Consider the following 20,259-nt stretch of genomic DNA (forward strand, 5'->3'; position numbering starts at 1 on the left):
GCAGAGAAAGCTTTCAACAAAATTCAACACCCATTTATGATAAAAACCCTGCAGAAAGTAGGCATAGAGGGAACTTTCCTCAACATAATAAAGGCCATATATGACAAACCGACAGCCAACATCGTCCTCAATGGTAAAAAACTGAAACCATTTCCAATAAGATCAGGAACAAGACAAGGCTGCCCACTCTCACCACTCTTATTCAACATAGTTTTGGAAGTTTTAGCCACAGCAATCAGAGAAGAAAAGGAAATAAAAGGAATCCAAATTGGAAAAGAAGAAGTAAAGCTGTCACTGTTTGCAGATGACATGATACTATACATAGAGAATCCTAAAGATGCTACCAGAAAACTACTAGAGCTAATTAATGAATTCGGTAAAGTAGCAGGATACAAAATTAATGCACAGAAATCTCTGGCATTCCTGTACACTAATGATGAAAAATCTGAAAGTGAAATCAAGAAAACACTCCCATTTACCACTGCAACAAAAAGAATAAAATATCTAGGAATAAACCTACCTAAGGAGACAAAAGACCTGTATGCAGAAAATTATAAGACACTGATGAAAGAAATTAAAGATGATACAAAGAGATGGAGAGATATACCATGTTCCTGGATTGGAAGAATCAATAGTGTGAAAATGACTCTACTACCCAAAGCAATCTACAGATTCAATGCAATCCCTATGAAACTACCACTGGCATTTTTCACAGAACGAGAACAAAAAATTTCACAATTTCTTTGGAAAAACAAAAGACCCCGAATAGCCAAAGCAATCTTGAGAACGAAAAACAGAGCTGGAGGAATCAGGCTCCCTGACTTCAGACTATACTACAAAGCTACAGTAATCAAGACAGTGTGGTACTGGCACAAAAACAGAAAGATAGATCAATGGAATAGGATAGAAAGTCCAGAGATAAACCCACGCACATATGGTCAACTTATCTTTGATAAAGGAGGCAGGAATGTACAGTGGAAAAAGGACAGCCTCTTCAATAAGTGGTGCTGGGAACACTGGACAGGGACATGTAAAAGTATGAGATTAGATCATTCCCTAACACCATACACAAAAATAAGCCCAAAATGTATTAAAGACCTAAATATAAGGCCAGAAACTATCAAACTCTTAGAGGAAAACATAAGCAGAACACTCTATGACATAAATCACAGCAAGATACTTTTGGACCCACCTCCTAGACATAAATCACAGCAAGATCCTTTTGGACCCACTTCCTAGGGAAATGGAAATAAAAACAAAGATAAACAAATGGGACCTAATTAAACTTCAAAGCTTTTGCACAGCAAAGGAAACCATAAACAAGACCAAAAGACAACCCTCAGAATGGGAGAAAATATTTGCAAATGAAGCAACTGACAAAGGATTAATCTCCAAAATTTATAAACAGCTCATGCAGCTCAATAGAAAAAAAACAAACAACCCAATCCAAAAATGGGCAGAAGACTTAAATAGGCATTTCCCCAAAGAAGATATACAGACTGCCAACAAACACATGAAAGAATGCTCAACATCATTAATCATTAGAGAAATGCAAATCAAAAGTACAATGAGATATCATCTCACACCAGTCAGAATGGCCATCATCAAAAAATCTAGAAACAATAAATGCTGGAGAGGGTGTGGAGAAAAGGGAACACTCTTGCACTGCTGGTGGGAATGTGAATGGAGAACAGTATGGAGGTTCCTTAAAAAACTACAAATAGAGCTACCATATGACCCAGCAATCCCTCTACTAGGCATATACCCTGAGAAAACCATAATTCAAAAAGAGACATGTACCAAAATGTTCATTGCAGTTCTATTCACAATAGCCCGGAGATGGAAACAACCTAAGTGTCCATCATCGGATGAATGGATAAAGAAGATGTGGCACATATATACAATGGAATATTACTTAGCCATAAAAAGAAATGAAATTGAGCCATTTGTAATGAGGTGGATAGACCTAGAGTCTGTCATACAGAGTGAAGTAAGTCAGAAAGAGAAAGACAAATACCATATGCTAACACATATATATGGAATTTAAGAAAAAAAATGTCATGAAGAATCTAGGGGTAAAACAGGAATAAATACACAGACCTACTTGAGAATGGACTTGAGGATATGGGGAGGGGGAAGGGTAAGCTGTGACAAAGCGAGAGAGAGGCATGGACATATATACACTACCAAACGTAAGGTAGATAGATAGTGGGAAGCAGCCGCATAGCACAGGGAGATCAGCTTGGTGCTTTATGACCACTTGGAGGGGTGGGATAGGGGTGGTGGGAGGGAGGGAGACACAAGAGGGAAGGGATGTGGGAACAGATATATATGTATGACTGATTTAGTTTGTTATAAAGCAGAAACTAATAATAATAAAAGTAATAAAATAAAAAAAATAAAAATAACTGGGATAATCAGAGGTGAGGGGCAGAGGCAGGGGGAATGAGACATCTGTTATTTTGTCTGCGGGAGGAGGGGACAGTTAATCCAGGAGACATTTGGCTTATATGTCTGTAGACAAGGGAACCAAATAGAGACTCTGGGGTAAAAACAACAGAAAGAGTTTTCTGATAGCAATAAAACAGCTTCTGCCCTTGGATTCCTCAACACCATTCTCTTTCGGTTCTCCTCTGTCTGCTCCAGCCACTTCTTCTCACTATCTTTTGATGGTTTTCCCTGTCTTCACCACCTCTACACACTGTAAAAGCTTGTGATTTTTTGTGTGGACATCTTTACTTCCCTTCACTGTAACTAAGGTTAGCTCATCCAGAACAGTAGCTTGATATACCTAGTCTAATTTGGAACAGTTCCCAAATTTATCACTCTAGCCTATATCTTTCCTAACTCCAAACTTATGTAGACGATTGCTCATTCAAACTTTTTACCTAAATGTCTGTCAGGGATCCCCAAGACCACTCCCTCGTTAAATGATTCATTAAAACAACTTTTAGGACTCAGCTTATAGTCATATCCATGACTATTAATTATTATGGTGAAAGGATGTAAAACCAAATTAACAAAGAGAAAAGTCAATGGGGTGAAGTCTAGGGGAAAACAGGTACAAGCTTCAAAAAGTCTTCTCTCAGTAGAGTCACAGAGAACTTTCTAAATTCTCCCAGCAGCTAGTTGTGGCAAATATGTGAAATGTTGTCCACCAGGGAAGCCCTTTAAAGACTCAGCATCCAGGGCACCCTCTTCCTAACACCTGCCCAAATTCCAGACTCCCAGAAGGTAAGCAGGTATTCAGCATGGACCACGTTGACTGTATAAACAGTCTAGACATACTGCACCACTCCTATCAGTTAAGGTAGTGGGAACCCCCCTGAAATTCAAGTTCCAACAGCCAGCCAAAGGCCAGCCCTATAAACAGGCCTTCCAAAGGACAGCAGTCAGGTCTGCTATTTTAATTCTTTTCTGCAGAATGGCTAATACATATTTCAAATTTAGCAAATTCCACTCTCTACTTGACTCTTTCCTGAGACTTCCATACCTTCCATAAATGGTAACTCATTTACCTTGTGATTTAACAGAAACTCGGGAGCCATCCTTGACTCTTTTCTTCCTCTCTCAACCTACGTTCAATCTATCAAGTGCATTATGTTGGCTCTACCTTTAAAATAAGGCCAGAAGCTGAGCACTTATCACCTTCATTGCTACAACCTAGTTGAAGCCATCATTGACTTTTGCCTGGATTATCTTAGCTGTTCCTTCTTCCACTCTTGCTCTACTTTATTCTCTGTGCAGCAGCTAGAGAGATTCCTGTAAAACTGAACTCTAATCATATCATTCTACGCTCAAAATCTTTCAAAGGTTTCCCTTCTAATATATCACGTCCCATAAGGCCCTTCAAAATCTTTTCCAGCCCCAAATCTTTCTGACCTCAGTCTTATCACTTTCCTTTTCTGACCTCTCAGTTTCCCTGCTCCAGCCTCACTTGCCTTCTAAGGGTCCTCAAAGACACCAAGCACACTGCTGCCTCATGGCTTTAGCCCTACTTGTGCTTCCTATTTGCAACAAATATGGTCTCGGCTTCCTCCTTAACTTCCTTCAGAACTTTGTTCAAATGTCACCTTATAACAAATGTCCTCCCTAATCACCTCACAGAAAAAAACAACTTCCAGTTCCCCAGACTGGTATTCCCTACCCTATTGCCTTGCTGCACTTTGCTTTCCTTAGCACTGATTATTTCTTAATACAATTTACATTTATTCATTTGATTATTTATCTCTCCCTTCTCAGTGTCAATGGAGCAGGGACTTTTGGATTTTTGCTCTATCCCCATGGTCTACTTAGAATAGTCTGGCATGTAGTAGATGCTTAATAAATATTGGATAAATATGTGCCTGAATATTATTTGGGATCCAGGCAACTCAGGGTTAATTCTATTTTCATGCATTAAATGGTTCTTAAAAACTCCAACTTGAAAACTTATTCAAAACAAAAAATATAATTTTTAGTTCATAAAAAAATGTTTTCTTGCATTTCCTTCATATGACAGACAGAGGTAAGGCAATGTCCCCTTGAAAAAGGTAGCATATAGTCAAGGACTCACTTTTAATGTCTGCCCATGAGTCCTTGCATATAGATACTATAAAAATATTATAGAAATTCTTTAATTTTTTTCTCTCTATGTGTACACATAATATACACATACATAAATATTTATATATATTTATATATTGTTACCTTGGCTGATAAATTTCAATTCCCAAAAGTCCACAGCTAAGAAAAATAGTAGAGGTATGTGTCCTTTCATTTTCTAAACATATACTCAAGCCAGATTTCCTAGATTTGAATTGTAACTCTGGCATTTTCTAGCTGTATGGTCTTAGGCAAAGTACTAGAATTTCTTGGTTTCTGCATTGTGATAGTGGGTACAATATTACTTCCTACATCATAGGATTGCTGTGAAGATTAAATAAGATAATTAATATAAAGATTTTAGAACAGTGCTTAGTACATGGTAGGTTTCAGTAATTACTCACTATTGTATCATAATTCACATTCATATCACAGGCAAATGTAATAGACTGCCTGTATTCTAAATAAAATTTGTAATTGGGACCTATCTCACTCTTTTTTAGTGAATGATTTGCTTATCATTTTCCTGTGGGAAGAAGAAAAAACAAGATTTCAACTTACTTCATTATGAGTGGGCTAGTGAAGGACAAAACATCAGCAAACACTTTGAATAAAGCAACTTGAATCAGGACAAACTTAAAGGTGTTCCACAATGCATGGAGTAGAGATGGTTTCCTGGTATGTGCCTCTTTATGAAAAGATGACTACATAATTAAAGAAAATAAAAACAATGGGAAAAGGGAACAGAACTAATATATAAAATATATATAAACTAACCATAAAATTAGTATTGTACTCCAAAGATAGTAAAGCAACAAAAAAAGAATAAATTCAGCTAAACTTGAAAATATGGCCCATATCATTGGCATGGTATGTCTCCAAACCACATGGTATTATTTATACCACGTGGCATAAGTGGAAAATATTTTATTTTATCCCTTTTGTGAGTTTTGAAACTGTTTAAATAATACAGTTTTTATCTTCAAATTATATTTTCTTTTTGAGAAGTCTAAAGACTATATATATATATTCATGTGTGTGTGTGTGTGTGTGTGTGTGTGTGTGTGTGTGTATCATGCTATATGTGGAGAACCTATCCCTGCCCCACAAGCTTTGGCCTTGGTCACTGCATGACTTACTTTGACCAACAGACATGATTCTCTGAGATATGCAGACCATCTTTGCCATGATGGATGAGGAAAGATATTGGTGAGATGCCAAAAATTATATACATATCAACACATTTGCTCCTGAGCTTTGAAGGGAGGAGATGCTTAATAATTTGATGACAGAATTTAGCTGCAATGACAACCAATTATACTTATAGAAATGGCTTGTTATTTCACATATTTAAGGGATTTTCTATATTGATACCTCATATTTGGAACAAGCTTTACTAGTTTTTTAATTAAGTACTAAGAATTTAATAATTAATTACCTTTACTTTTTGCCTCTCTTGATTCTTTAAAACTTCCTTCCTCCATTGTTTTTCAAAGATGGGACACACAATATAGGAGGAATCACTTTCATTTAGTTCGAAAAGATCCTCTCTTTCCAAAGGTTTTTTATAGCCTAAAATAATTATTCTAAAAATGAAAGAGCAAGGTAAACAATTCAGCAAAACCAACAATGAAGTTAAAGCTAATTTTGCACACATTTGCTTGACTTCTTGATTTATAAATTATTTTATTGATCAGGTTGGAATGACTAGAGAGTGTGTTTGAAAAATCATACAACTCTATCCTGGAGTTCAATAATGTATAATAATCCTTTGTAGCTTTTAACAGGGTTGTTTAGATATCCAATTATTCAGTGAAACACTAACTTCATTTACTCATCTCATACTGGAGACACCCACCTACCCTACCTCCCTTACTGAAATTTAAATAGCTAACTTTCACAGTAAGGTATTCACGCCAAAACCCATATTTGCTTTTTAGGCTTGTATCAGAAGAGAAATGGATCCATCCTCTGCTGGGACTATATATACCCTTGGACACTTGACTTTACAGAATGTCCAAGTGGAGTAGCTGTATCTGCCCCACAAACTTAGGCCTTGGCCATATGACTTACTTTGATCCATAGCATATGAGTCAATGTCACAGAGACATTTGGGAGCTGATGCCTTAAGAAGTACGGTAAGATACTGCCAGCCTCTTAGTACTTCCATGTTCCTCCATTCAAAAAGCTTGCCCCAGAGTACATGGTGAGTAATTATGCAAAAAACAATGGGTCTAAACTGAGATTTTCCCAGGCAAACAAAGGTGCATGTTCTAGTTATACCACGAACGTTATTGTGGCAGACAATGATTTATATTTACCTTACACCCATCCCTTCTGCCTCATCTCTTCCTACTAACTGGAATTTGATATTTATTCATTTGGAAACCTCTTGAACTCAGAGTAAGTCCTTATTCCAGCCACAGAGTTATGATCTATGATTGATCTAAATCAGTCCTGGTAATCTCATTACTTTTTTGCTTAGCATTAAATAATATAACTCAGTTATGGCTAAGGAAATCTAAACAAAAGTCTACTGAGGAGAACTTTCTTTTTCAATAGAAGACACAAAACAGGGAGTTCCCTGGTGGCCTAGTGGTTAGGAGTCCACACTCTCACTGCCGTGACCCGGGTTCAATCCCTGGTGGGGGAACTGAGATCCCGCAAGCTGGGCCATGTGGCCAAAAAAAAAAAAAAAAAAAAAAAAGACACAAAACTTCAAAAGGAGAAAATGCTTGCCTTCCTATTCCTGCACCTTCCTCCTTCCTCCCTGTACTGAAGACATAATGGTCTGAGATGGAGAAGCCATCTTTGCCACCATGGGTGAAAAGCCAAATACTAGAAATGGAGGGTGGAAAGATAGAAAAAGCCTGGGTCCTTGATAACATTTCTGAGGTAGCTCACCAGCCTATTCCCTGCTGGTGAACTACCCAATACCATAAGAAAATAAATACATATTTATTTAAGCTATTATTATTTGGCTATTCTGTTACCTGAAGCCAAACACACTGCTAAGTAATATAGTTCAGATATACTCAGTTTTGGGCTTGATGACATGACTCGTTCAATAAGAAATTAAACTACCATTTAAACCCAGGCCTTCTGACTCTATAGCTTCAGTTTTTTCCATTACAAAGTATATTAGTCCAAGAGACCATAACAAAGTATTACACTACTCCAAATTGGAACTGCTTTCATTGTCATTGTTACTGAACTATCTGAACTGATTGACCCTCGGATGGATTTAAACCCTGTGGTAACCAGTCTCCACTGGATTAAATTTTATTTTTATTGCACTGTCTAATATCATATTATGATTAATATTTAACAAAAAGGCTTAAATGTACTAAGAAAGTACCTTCCATAATCATGTTTCTGTTGTCTCAATATGCTGGACAATTTCCTTCAGTGCACTTTTAAAAACATATTAAGCAATAAACTACTTTTATGTCATATTAAGTCCTTCTATTCTGTTCCACAAAATAAATATTCATTTTCAAAATAAGATTGCATTGATTTTCACAAAAACATTTTTTTTTTTTTTTTTTTTTTTTTTTTTTTTTTTGCGGTATGCGGGCCTCTCACTGTTGTGGCCTCCCCCGTTGCGGAGCACAGGCTCCGGACGTGCAGGCTCCGGACGCGCAGGCTCAGCGGCCATGGCTCACGGGCCCAGCCGCTCCGCGGCATATGGGATCCTCCCAGACCGGGGCATGAACCCATATCCCCTGCATCGGCAGGCGGACTCTCAACCACTTGCGCCACCAGGGAGGCCCCAAAAACATTTTTAATAACATTTACTCCTTCAGCATTTTGAGTTAGAACTGTGCAAAACTCAGTGGTTTCAGTTCACGGGCATAAGTGACCCCTGGCTTTCATGCTGAGTCTCCAAATAATGCAGCATCTAAAGGTGACACATAAGCTGAATTGATTGTGGTGTATTTGGGTTCGGCTGTGACTTCCCTTTTGCCAGGTGTGTGCTTCTTCCACCTCTTTCACTCTCTTCTGGTCTAACTTTTACACATAAACATCTAGGAAAAGAGGAAGTGGTGTTTCTTTAAATCAATTGATGAAGCAGCTTTGGGGAAGCAACTAGGACCAATAGTTGACCCTCCCAATGAGTGAAATGGAGCATGCACCAGGTCCCACAAACTTGTGGACTTTAGTCCTAAAGCAATAATAAAGGTACTTACATTCACCTTGTGTTTTTTAGATTGATATTTCTTTTCAAAGTACATTCACTTAAACTACTTTGATACACCTCTCTACAGCATGCAGAGCAATATTAATTTCCCATTTTTACAGGTGGTTAAACAGCAGGAACTCTAGGGACTGGCCACAGGTTTTTAAATGTGATAGGGCTTCCCTGGTGGCGCAGTGGTTGAGAATCTGCCTGCCAATGCAGGGGACACGGGTTCGAGCCCTGGTCTGGGAAGATCCCACATGCTGCGGAGCAACTAGGCCCGTGAGCCACAACTACTGAGCCTGCGCGTCTGGAGCTTGTGCTCCGCAACAAGAGAGGCCGCGACAGTGAGAGACCCGCACACCGCGATGAAGAGTGACCCCCGCTCGCCGCAGCTAGAGAAAGCCCACACACAGAAAAGAAGACCCAACACAGCCAAACATAAATAAATAAATAAATAAAAATTTAAATGTGATATACACCAGTGCTAACTTAACCAAAGGCAGACAGTGTCATTAAGTGTAATATTTTTACTCTGCATTCAATTTTGTTACATTAGAGAGAATTCTGAGCGTATTTAACATTAACAAGTGTGCATAAGTATCTCATCCAACTGATGTTAAAGGTAGTAAACCAGTGGCAGTTGGGTAGGAGGATGGGATGAAAAGTAAATTTTGTAGATGAGTAATAATTGAATACTTGGAAAGTATAGATATACAGTAGCATCATCATTTTCATTATTTCTAATTACATTTTTTTTTCTTTTTTGGGTTCACGGGCCTCTCACTGTTATGACCTCTCCCGTTGCGGAGCACAGGCTCCAGACGCGCAGGCTCAGCGGCCATGGCTCACGGGCCTAGCCTCTCCACGGCACGTGGGATCTTCCCGGACCGGGGCACAAACCCGTCTCCCCTGCATCGGCAGGTGTACTCTCAACCACTGCGCCACCAGGGAAGCCCGCTAATTACATTTTTAAACATTTCTGGAAAGGGGTGATTGTGTAATGGGAAAAGGCAAGACAGTCTGTACAAAAATCGTAGGATAGGACAAAGTTAGGAAATGTACAAGTTTTATTAATATGTGAGCAAAAGGTAGGACAGATTGAATAGTGTATCCCTGGTTAAAATTATAATTCAACTGTGACCTATAAGAACTTTAACTAGATTTTTCCATGTATGTCAAGGGGATTATTCTATGACCATGATTATTATACACTGATGACATTATATTTGCTAATAAAGCTTTCATAAGCTTCATTCTTGATCATCAACATGATCTAGACAGCTACTGCCTTAGGGATTAAGGCTCATAAGCATATAATTTGCTAATTGTTTGTATCATCTGAGTACATTTTAATTGAATTATTCATATAATTATGGGAGCTTGAATTTGGTCTAGGAAATAATTTCTGACTTCATTCTGTAACTCAAAGAACACATCTGAGAACACAATAAACCACTGTCTTCAAAGAGACATTCTCTTAAACAATAGCTATGTTTCAGCTGTAATTGTTTGATCACCAGATAAGAAACCACATTAGGTTAATGACAATGATAGTTTCAGATAATGGCATGCCATGAAAATATCTCCTATCTAGTGCTGAGATGTTAAATTTAAACAGAAAATAAATGCGATTTTCAAAAATTATACCTTATTGCCTATTTGATCTATGATATGGACTTCAAGCTATTGGGTTGCCATATTTTAAAATTTGCTATGTTTTATCTTGCTTATTACATTTAATTTCAGCTTTTTCCTTTAGGCCTCCTAAAATGGTGTTTGTAATATTTAATATAAATGCATATAGTTTTTATAACTTGATATAAAAGTTTTAAAGTACATTTACTTAAAATTATTTGCATCTTTCACATTCTGTGATAGTCTGTGACTTAAAAATGACACTCTGATAACTATGTATAAAACAGGTAACTAATGAGAACCAACTGTGTAGCACAGGGAACTCTACTCAGTGCTCTGTGGTGACCTAAATGGGAAGGAAATCCAAAAACGAGGGGATATATGTAAACGTATAGCTGATTCACTTTGCTATACATTAGAAACTAACACAACATTGCAAAGCAACTATACTCTAATAAAAATTAATTTAAAAAAGAAAGGAAAAACTTATCATAATGGTATATTTGAAAAGCAGGATACAAAATTGTGTATGGAATCTGACAAGGGCAATGTCAGTGATATATATATATATATATATATATATATATATATATTTTTTTTTTTTTGCGGTACGCGGGCCTCTCACTGTTGTGGCCTCTCCCGTTGCGGAGCACAGGCTCCGGATGCGCAGGCTCAGCGGCCATGGCTCACGGGCCCAGCCGCTCTGCGGCATGTGGGATCTTCCCGGACCAGGGCACGAACCCGCATCCCCTGAATCGGCTGGCAGACTCTCAACCACTGCGCCACCAGGGAAGCTCCTCAGTGATTTTTTTAAAAGGCAAAGCATGAAAATAAAATGGAAAGAAAAATCCACGCTCCCCCCACCAAAAAAACGACAGTCTGACATTTTTTTTTTTTTTTTTTTTTTTTGCTGTACGTGGGCCTCTCACTGTTGTGGCCTCTCCCATTGCGGAGCACAGGCTCCGGACGCACAGGCTCAGCGGCCATGGCTCACGAGCCCAGCCGCTCCGCAGCATGTGGGATTCTCCCGGACCGGGGCACGAACCCGTGTCCCCTGCATCGGCAGGCGGATTCTCAACCACTGCGCCACCAGGGAAGCCTGACAGTCTGACATTTTTAAAGCCAGTGTAGACATCACTCTCTCAATTCATGGATGAGACAGAGCTCAGGTTTGGAAAACATATCTACACATACACAAATTTGAAAATTCAAAATCGTTAACTGTAAATAGTCCACATTTACATTTATATTTCTATTTAACCTTTATTTTTTTCTAGTTCATAACTTAATATAGCATATTGGTGTAAAATTTTTTCCATCCTCTTTAAGTGATTCCTAGATTTGTATAACTCGGAATTCTTATCATAATTCAACCTCTTCTGCCCAATTATTTGCTCATCAAGTATACCAGTTTTCTATTTCAACAGCTTTCATAAAAATCACCAATCATCTTTACAATGGAGGATATACTCAGCTCTTATTTCAATTTACCCCTTTTCAGTATTTAGCCCTATTGGTTACTTTGTATTTCTCCTTTTTTGACAGTTTCCCTAGCTTGCAATCACATGCTTTCTTTGGTTTGTCTCTCATATTCTGAGTACTTAGCTTCCTTTGTAGATTCCCCCTTCTCTCACTGTTTAAATACTGAGAATTCCCAATGTACTGTTTGTTCATCCTATTCAATAGGCTCTCCTTCTGGATGATCTCAATCATGCTCATGGCTTCAACTACTGATCTACAGTCAGTGACCCTCCCAAACTGTGCAAACTTGGTTAGATGACACTCCTGAAAATTGTTTCTCCATCATGTTTATACTGCCTTTTGCCTTTTTGGGTAATTGATACTGTACTTCTTTTTTTTTTTTTTTTTTTTTTTGCCGTACGCGGGCCTCTCACTGTTGTGGCCTCTCCCGTTGCGGAGCACAGGCTCCGGATGCGCAGGCTCAGCGGCCATGGCTCATGGGCCCAGCTGCTCCGCGGCATATGGGATCCTCCCAGACCGGGGCACGAACCCGTATCCCCTGCATCGGCAGGCGGACTCTCAACCACTGCGCCACCAGGGAGGCCCGATACTGTACTTCTTAATCTTTCTAATTCTACTCTGAATTCCTGGAAGACAGGATCTAGGTCATTTATGTCTGCATTTTTAAAAGTCAGCATAATGTAGGGCATCTAGTATGCAACCAAACTTTTCTTTTTTCTTTTTTTTTTTTTACACTATTTGGCTACTTTTGAGAACATATTTGTAGATGAAATTGGGCAATTTTGTTTCTACCAACTAAAGATCAAGAAGCATTAAGATGATAAACTTAGTTTCATATTATCATAAAATTTCTGTGGGGAAAATAAATACATTTCTAAAGAAAGCTGAATTTATAAAATTAGAAAAACATCAACTCTTCTCATTTAATATGATGTAACTCTTGTGTTAAAGCCTTCATCACACATTACAGATGAATTACTCTGAGAATAATCACATTATATGTCTTACAAAAATGATTGTGTGTTGTAATAGTAGTATACATAAGTATATATGCGAACATTTCCAGTAAAGAGTAGAATAATGAAATGAACAAACAAACAAAAATGTGAAACATGAACTAAAAAAAACTGACTTCTAACAGGTCAGTGTGCTCCTGCATGGGTATCAATGGACAAGTTACTTCCTCTTCCTGAGCCTCAGATTTTCTCATCTGTTAAAGCCTGTCTCATAGGACATATGGCAGAATTAAATGAAATAAAATGTATAAAGTGGGTAACATATTTGATGGATATATATATATATATATATATATATATATATATACTTTTTTCTTTTTTTTTTTGCCCTTCCCTAGTGCTAACAGGGATACAAATCCTATAAAGGGGCAGCCTTATTACAGGAGTATTAGTAGTCTTACCTGTGGAACTATTTAGTATGTTACTATATGTGATTTTTTTGTAATAAATAATATGAGAAGAAAACCTTTACAAAGTTATTTTGTAAAAATATTCATGCTTAGATTAAAGGAATAATATGTAAGTGTCATTTCTCTTGGAATCTTCCTCAGTGTGGTATACTACAGATAAATTAGTAAAATTCCTACCTGCTAAACCAGGAATATGTCATCTTACTGAAGAATGAAGCACTTTTCTCTGGACTGCATTTCTAAAAAACAAAACAAAATATATATATGTAAAACAACTATTGTATGAAGAAAATGTCTTTATTTTACATTTGAAATATCTCTGTCAGCAAGTGGAAGAGTAGACATGAAATCATTTATGTTTCAGCTATGTTGATATCATAATCTTTAAGGAATACAATTAAGATATTCTTGGACAGTGGTTGCACTAGATGAATATTAAGATTTCTCCCAGCATTACAACTGCTTACATAGCAAGAAACCATGTAGAAAAGGAAAATTATTTCTAAAATTCCCATTACTTCCTCTCTCTTTCTCTCTCTTTATACACACACACACACACACACACACACACACACACACATATATATATATACACATAGCTCCTTGAACTTATATGACTGTGTATATATGTATGCAAATGCTTATGTATATGAATACATATATACACACATAATTTAGCTTACATATATGTATAAGCTAAATTTAAAACATTTTAATTGCTAAATTAAAAACAGTTTTGGCTTTCTTCTGAAAAATAGAAAAATAATAGATTATAACAGGCATTTGGTTTACTAACTTCTGTATAAGTGTTTAATTACATAATTTGTATAAATGTATAAATATACACACAATTATATATTTATCACTATTGCATATTATTTGGGGAGGTTATAATAGTTCCATAAAATTCTTCCCATTGACCTGGTGAGTTCAACCAAAAGAGGAGGGGTTTAAAAGGGAAGTTCTCAAAAGTCATAATTTTACATTTTTAAGGTCAGCATCAATCTGTGTCTTTTAAAAAGTTAAACTAATCACAATATTAAATTTCATTCTTAGAAATTGTCCCATATTTAACAATTTTTGCATTGATCTTCTCTAATCCAGTTCTGACTTCATATTCAAAAAGTTTTTATCACTTTTTTTTTTTTTTTTTTGCCGTACACGGGCCTCTCACTGTTGTGGCCTCTCCCGTTGCAGAGCACAGGCTCCGGACGCGCAGGCTCAACGGCCATGGCTCACGGGCCTAGCCGCTCCGCGGCATGTGGGATCTTCCTGGACCGGGGCACGAACCTGTGTCCCCTGCATTGGCAGGCGGACTCTCAACCACTGCACCACCAGGGAAGCCCCCTACCACATTTTTTTAGATTCTGATACTAGACGTAATGAGTGAAACAGTGTTTCATCCTATACAGTAAAATGTCCCGACTATAGAGGAGAAAACATAATACTCACTCCAATTCTGTTCTCTTAGTTATAACAAACGGTATACTCTAAATCTTTGAAGAAATATATATGTGTGTGTGTACACACAAACACACACACACACACACACACACACACATAGAGTTGACCCTTGAACAACATGAGTTTGAACTGCATGGATTTGAACATTTGGATTGCTTTCAATAGTAAGTACTACACAATCAGGGGTTGTTTGAATCTGTGGATGAGGAGCTTTGGATGTGGAGGAACAGCATATATGGAAAGCCGACTATAAGTTACATGTGAATTTTCGACTTCAATGAGGCTCGGCACCCTTAACCTCTGTGTTGTTCAAGGGTAAACTCTAATTTAGCAAACTGGTATCTATCCTTATATGATTGTTTCAAGAAGTAAATGCTGTGACAAACGTAAAACATTTATCACATGGTGGCCCCAAATAACCACTCAAACATGTGAACTATAAAACTGTCATAACTCTTGTAACCAAACATATTATTTGGAAAATAAGTATCAATGCATATATCAGTGGGGAAAATGTTCTGAAAACTCTCTGATTAACCTGGAAGTCACATTTTATTTTACAGGGAGTTGCCAATTTGATAACTGGCCACCAATGTGAAGATTGTATTCTCATCCAAATTACATATATTTCTGTGGCTGACTACAAACGACTACAAATTCTTTGCAGCTTTTCCCATCAAGAGACAGACTCTATTTCTCACTTCTTGAACCTAGGCTGGCATTGCTTCTTGTTTTGATTATGAGAGTGCAACAGGAGTGACATTAAGAGAACTCCAACTCTAAGCTTCAAGAGGCTTGCTATGCTTGGAACCCTGAGTGAACCACATGACTGAGACCCAGCTAACCTCCTGGAGGATGAGAGACCACATGGAGGAGAACCAAGGCTCTCATCTGGTCATCCTGGCCAACAGCTTGAAAACTGCCAGACATATGAGGAAATTGGTCCTACATTATCCAGCCACCAGCCAACTCTCCAGCTGATAGCACATGCCTGATAGAGCTCAGCAGAGATCAGCCAAGCTAACCCAAACCAGGACATGATCTAGATGGTCCAGAGAATCATTAGCTAAATAAAAAAGGTTGTTGTTTTCAGGGCCAAAATCTTGCAAAGCTACTAGACAAGGTTACTTTAGCAGGTCAAGAACTGGGTATTTGTGGGGTTTTTTTGTTTGTTTGTTTTTTTGCGGTATGCAGGCCTCTCACTGTTGTGGCCTCTCCCGTTGCGGAGCACAGGCTCCCGACGTGCAGGCTCAGCGGCCATGGCTCACGGGCCCAGCCGCTCCATGGCATGTGGGATCTTCCCGGACCGGGGCACGAACCCATGTCCCCTGCATCAGCAGGCGGACTCTCAACCACTGCGCTACCAGGGAAGCCAAAAACTGGGTATTTGATTTAATATTTGCTCGAGGCCCATTTTCCATGTGAAAGCATCTTATCCGAGGCTCTTTGAGTCCTCTGGTAAATAGCCTCCTTAAATGTGGGCCAGGCATCTTATACTGAATTTATTACAGTGAATTCCAAGCATATTTACCTCCCAGAAGAAATGGCAGGCAGGTAAAATATCTGGTAAATGTAATTAAGCCTTACCAAGCACCAAGAATGTATAAACGACTTCTCAATAAATAATTACTGAATTCATAACATGGGTCTCACTGAGTTCCTTATTGATATATTGCTGCAAAGCAACATCTATGTTAAAAACCAGGATATGACGATTCTGACAGTATCTTCCAATGTTCTAATTTACCCCCATCTGCTCCATTGGCCATTTTGCAATCCTTCTAACTCATCTATTCTCACTCTGACAGCACTTCCTCTGCAGATGTAACTGACACCAAATGATTTCTCATTTTTTTCATCTCCTCAGGCCCACTACAGGCCTTTGTTTTCTAAGCTATTTTATTATCTTTGTACTTATCTACCACTGGGCATATAGTAGGCATCCCATAAACACACCTTAATATTAATGACTTATGGGCAATTTTCATTTGAATGGTGGTCCTGTTATTTCTGAATTATGATGCAGGAGCAGAAAGTTTAGCCCACAGCATAGCTTGGGTCCAGGATTTAGTGAAATGTGTGGCTCTCAATCTTCTTTGGGTTCAACCTTGAGATGCGGCCTCCTGAGGATGTGGTGTGATTGCTACAGTTAACAATACCTCATAACCACTAACTTCAGATGCTTTCCTTGTGGGTATTAAAGGAGGGTCCTGGGAACCGTGAAGGAAGTTATGGGAAAGTGTCTGCACAGGCCCATGGAGAAGGGAAAACATCTAGAAAGCAAAAAGAACTTAGGTTTCTTAATCACTTATTCTGCGCCAGATTCTGTACTAATTATATTATTAAATGTAACATGTCTTTGTGGTGGGACTATTTTTGTCATCCCCATTTTATAGAAGAGGAAACTCAGGCCTAGAGTTTAAAAAAAACTTGCCCAAAGTCCTCCAACTGAGAACTATAAGACACTGGATTGGATCCAGTAAATTCATTCTATTTTCCAGTCATAATTTTACACCCTCAGCTCTACCTGTTACACACTGTTGCTGTTTGCTGCTGCTTAGAAACACCTTTCTTCTTGTCCACTTCCTGTACTTCACGTCTCCTGGCTACATCTTACTTGTGGTCCAATCCTCTGTAGCATTTATTGCCTTTGGTCATTCCTCTCCTCCATCCCAACCTCCAATGCTCAGATTCTTGTTGCTGTGTTACCATAGTTTAAAGGCTCTTCAGATCTGCCCTCTCTGAATTTACCCTCACTCTTACCTGACTATCCAATCATTTGCCTACAGGTGCTTCTCTCCTGCTAGACTTAGTTTCTCTGGAGGACAGAAACTATGTTTGATCTACCTTTATATTTCCAGGGCCCAGCTCATAACATGTTTTAGATGAATGAATATATGAATGAATGAATGTTAAACACTGCCAATAAAAATTTTTAGAGGTTTTGTATTCATGGGTCACTATGCCAGCCCTAGAAATTCAATCAGAAGGTCAAGTTCCTGGCTTACAGGTCAGGTTGAGATTTTTATCTGAGATCTATTATGTCAAAAATATAAAGTCTCAGCAATGAAATGTAATCATACAAGGTTTTCAACATGCTTTGAAGCCATCAATTTTTTTTTTAAACTTGGCATCACAGAAATAACAAATAGAAAATGAGTATTTTCAATCTTGCCTAAATGGATTCTTGGTCCATAAAGCTATTGAGGTTGAGTAATAGTCAAGGAAATAAACATTGTTGGAATCTTAGAGGAAGAATCCACTAGAATTTGGGGTGAGGGAATTGTTTGAGTTTTATAATTTCCCACCCCACCTATTTGTGATTCACTGCCTTTGGCCACCTCTGTGGTTAGACTAATGATGTTAAACCAGTTTGCCTGATTAAGCCTGCCACGTCTAAAATAAAAAAAGGTATATTGTCCTGGTGGAGCGCTTGCACATTTTTAAGGGACTTATTCAATGCCTATATTTTATAGATTTAAATATAATTTGCTTTACTTTTAAAGAAATTTATAGTTTAATACATAATCAGAATAGCTGTCATATTCATTTGACACTTGGAGTTACTAACAAAAGCCAGGATTAGAACAAGGTCCTCTGAAATCTGAATCTGAATTTTTTTTTTTTTTTTTTCCTTTTTAGTACTACAGAACTACATGTGTTAAGGGCTAGTTCTAAGACCCGGTCTTGTGAGGTGATGAGAAGTAAAACAAAGAGAATTTTTATTAGGGAAATTGCTCCTGATACACAACTGCAGGGTTCATTTCCCTGTACTACTGCCTTAGCACATGACTTCTACTGTGCAAGGAGCACGTGTTATGGGGGCGGGGGGGGGAGGGTAGCAAGGCACAGTCAAATGTCTGCAGATTTTGGATTTGCCCCAGGCCTCAACGTCCCAATACCATGTCAGTTGACACACAAGAGTTTATTTATCCCAGATCTCTCCTGTGGTTTTAACGGGCTCTATCACTGGTTTTAGAGTCCTATCCCAACCTCTACTCCTTTAGCCCAAGTCAGGTCCATTCATTCCTTTCTCAAATGTTTGCTTCTGTTTGCAAACAGGGGAGTCACTTAGACCTTCAGAGATGCTGCTTTCTCTCCTCCAGCAGCCACCTTGACTGAGATCGCGCTGGCTGAAGTTTCACACCATCCTGGGGTCTGATCTCAGCTCTCCCGACTGTGTGTGTGTGTCTGTGTGTGTGTGTGCGCGTGCGCGTCTGTCTGAGTCTGTGCTGTCCCTGTGTGATCACGACAAAAACAGGGATCTAAGACAACAGTTCGCGTTTCAGGGTCTGGACAATCAGCTCTCCCCGCTTCCGCTCGCCGCCAGATTTGCCATAAAACCGTCCCGCCTCCCGCACCTCCGCCGAGAAGCTTTACCTGCGCCTTGGGGCCCCGGGGGAGCCGCTGGTAGGAGCCGCTGGCGCTCCACCTCCCCAAGCTGGAAAACATGGTCCGCGCGGGCTCCCGGCGACCGGAAGCGGATAGAGGTCCGCGGCTGTCACCTCTCTTGGCTGGGGATGGTCAATTCGGCGCCTGGAAGGTGGGAGGACGCGAGCACTCGGCCCGGGAGTCTGTCGCCCTACCCTCCACCAGCCCTTCCAGCGAGCGCCCTGGGCGGCGGCTGGGGACGGAGGGAGGAAAGGGAGGGGCGGAGTGGGAAGAAGTGGGACCTTCTGCAGAGGCCAAAGATCTCTGCTTTTGGGGGAATTTGCACTTGACTCGGTAATTCTCACTTCTCAATTTCCAGGGTTGCTCTGTTAGAAAATGTGTCGCTTTATAATAGAAGCAGAAAGCTTTTTCTTCCTTGGGATGACATTTAGGTGTTTGCAAACAGTGTTAACAGCTGTCCCCTACAGAAAACTGTTAAGGACAACAGGTGTCAGTAGAATTTTACAGAGTGAACTAAACTGCAAGGGCTTTAAAATTAGAAACTAATGAAATGCTTCCCTTAGTATTATAAAATAATAACAGTATAGGGAATCTAAATTTTACTTTTCAAATTAATCAAAAGCTATGTAATAAATGGGAAAACTTCGTAGTATAGGATTAGCAAAGAACTAAATGAAATACATGACTTATAAAGGGGGATATGAAAATTAAGAAGAATAGCATTTTGACTTTTAATAAATATTGATGGATCATGAACTTTGTATAAATAAGTATTGGTGTATGCAACAAATCACTTTCCATGAGATGTGTCTAATGGTCTAATGAAATACTTTGTTTCAGTTCAGTAAGAAGGTGAAATAACAGAAGAGGGAGTAATTTTAAGAATTCTGTATAAATGAGGATAAGGCCATGTGATAATTTTACAAGGATGGGTATTATTGTGTTTGTATTATGTTTCAGGACCAAGGAACATTCTGTCTGCTTCTTGAAATTAACGTTAGAGGTAAATGGAAAGAATTTAGTATATAGGAAAAGAAAAGGCCAGCATCTTTGAGAAAGGTGTTCAAAAGATGTTACTTATGGGGAGTTTTAG

At 38.7% G+C, this 20,259-nt stretch overlaps 1 protein-coding gene across 1 annotated transcript in view; it reads right to left on the reverse strand.

The window, feature by feature from the left end:
* Positions 1-19,335, reverse strand: part of LOC132490968 (multidrug resistance-associated protein 1-like) — an 87,165-nt gene extending 67,830 nt beyond the window's left edge. The window contains exons 1-4 of the mRNA XM_060099795.1: positions 19,155-19,335; positions 13,488-13,549; positions 6,023-6,170; positions 5,146-5,288 (exon numbers count right to left, since the gene is read on the reverse strand). Coding sequence (XP_059955778.1) covers positions 5,146-5,288; positions 6,023-6,170; positions 13,488-13,549; positions 19,155-19,226 — 425 coding nt within the window. The 5' untranslated portion in view covers positions 19,227-19,335. The remainder of the gene's footprint in view (positions 1-5,145; positions 5,289-6,022; positions 6,171-13,487; positions 13,550-19,154) is intronic.
* Between the last annotated feature and the right edge of the window lie 924 nt (positions 19,336-20,259).

The sequence above is a fragment of the Mesoplodon densirostris genome, chromosome 5, assembly GCF_025265405.1.
Source record: "Mesoplodon densirostris isolate mMesDen1 chromosome 5, mMesDen1 primary haplotype, whole genome shotgun sequence".
Classification (NCBI taxonomy): domain Eukaryota; kingdom Metazoa; phylum Chordata; class Mammalia; order Artiodactyla; family Ziphiidae; genus Mesoplodon; species Mesoplodon densirostris.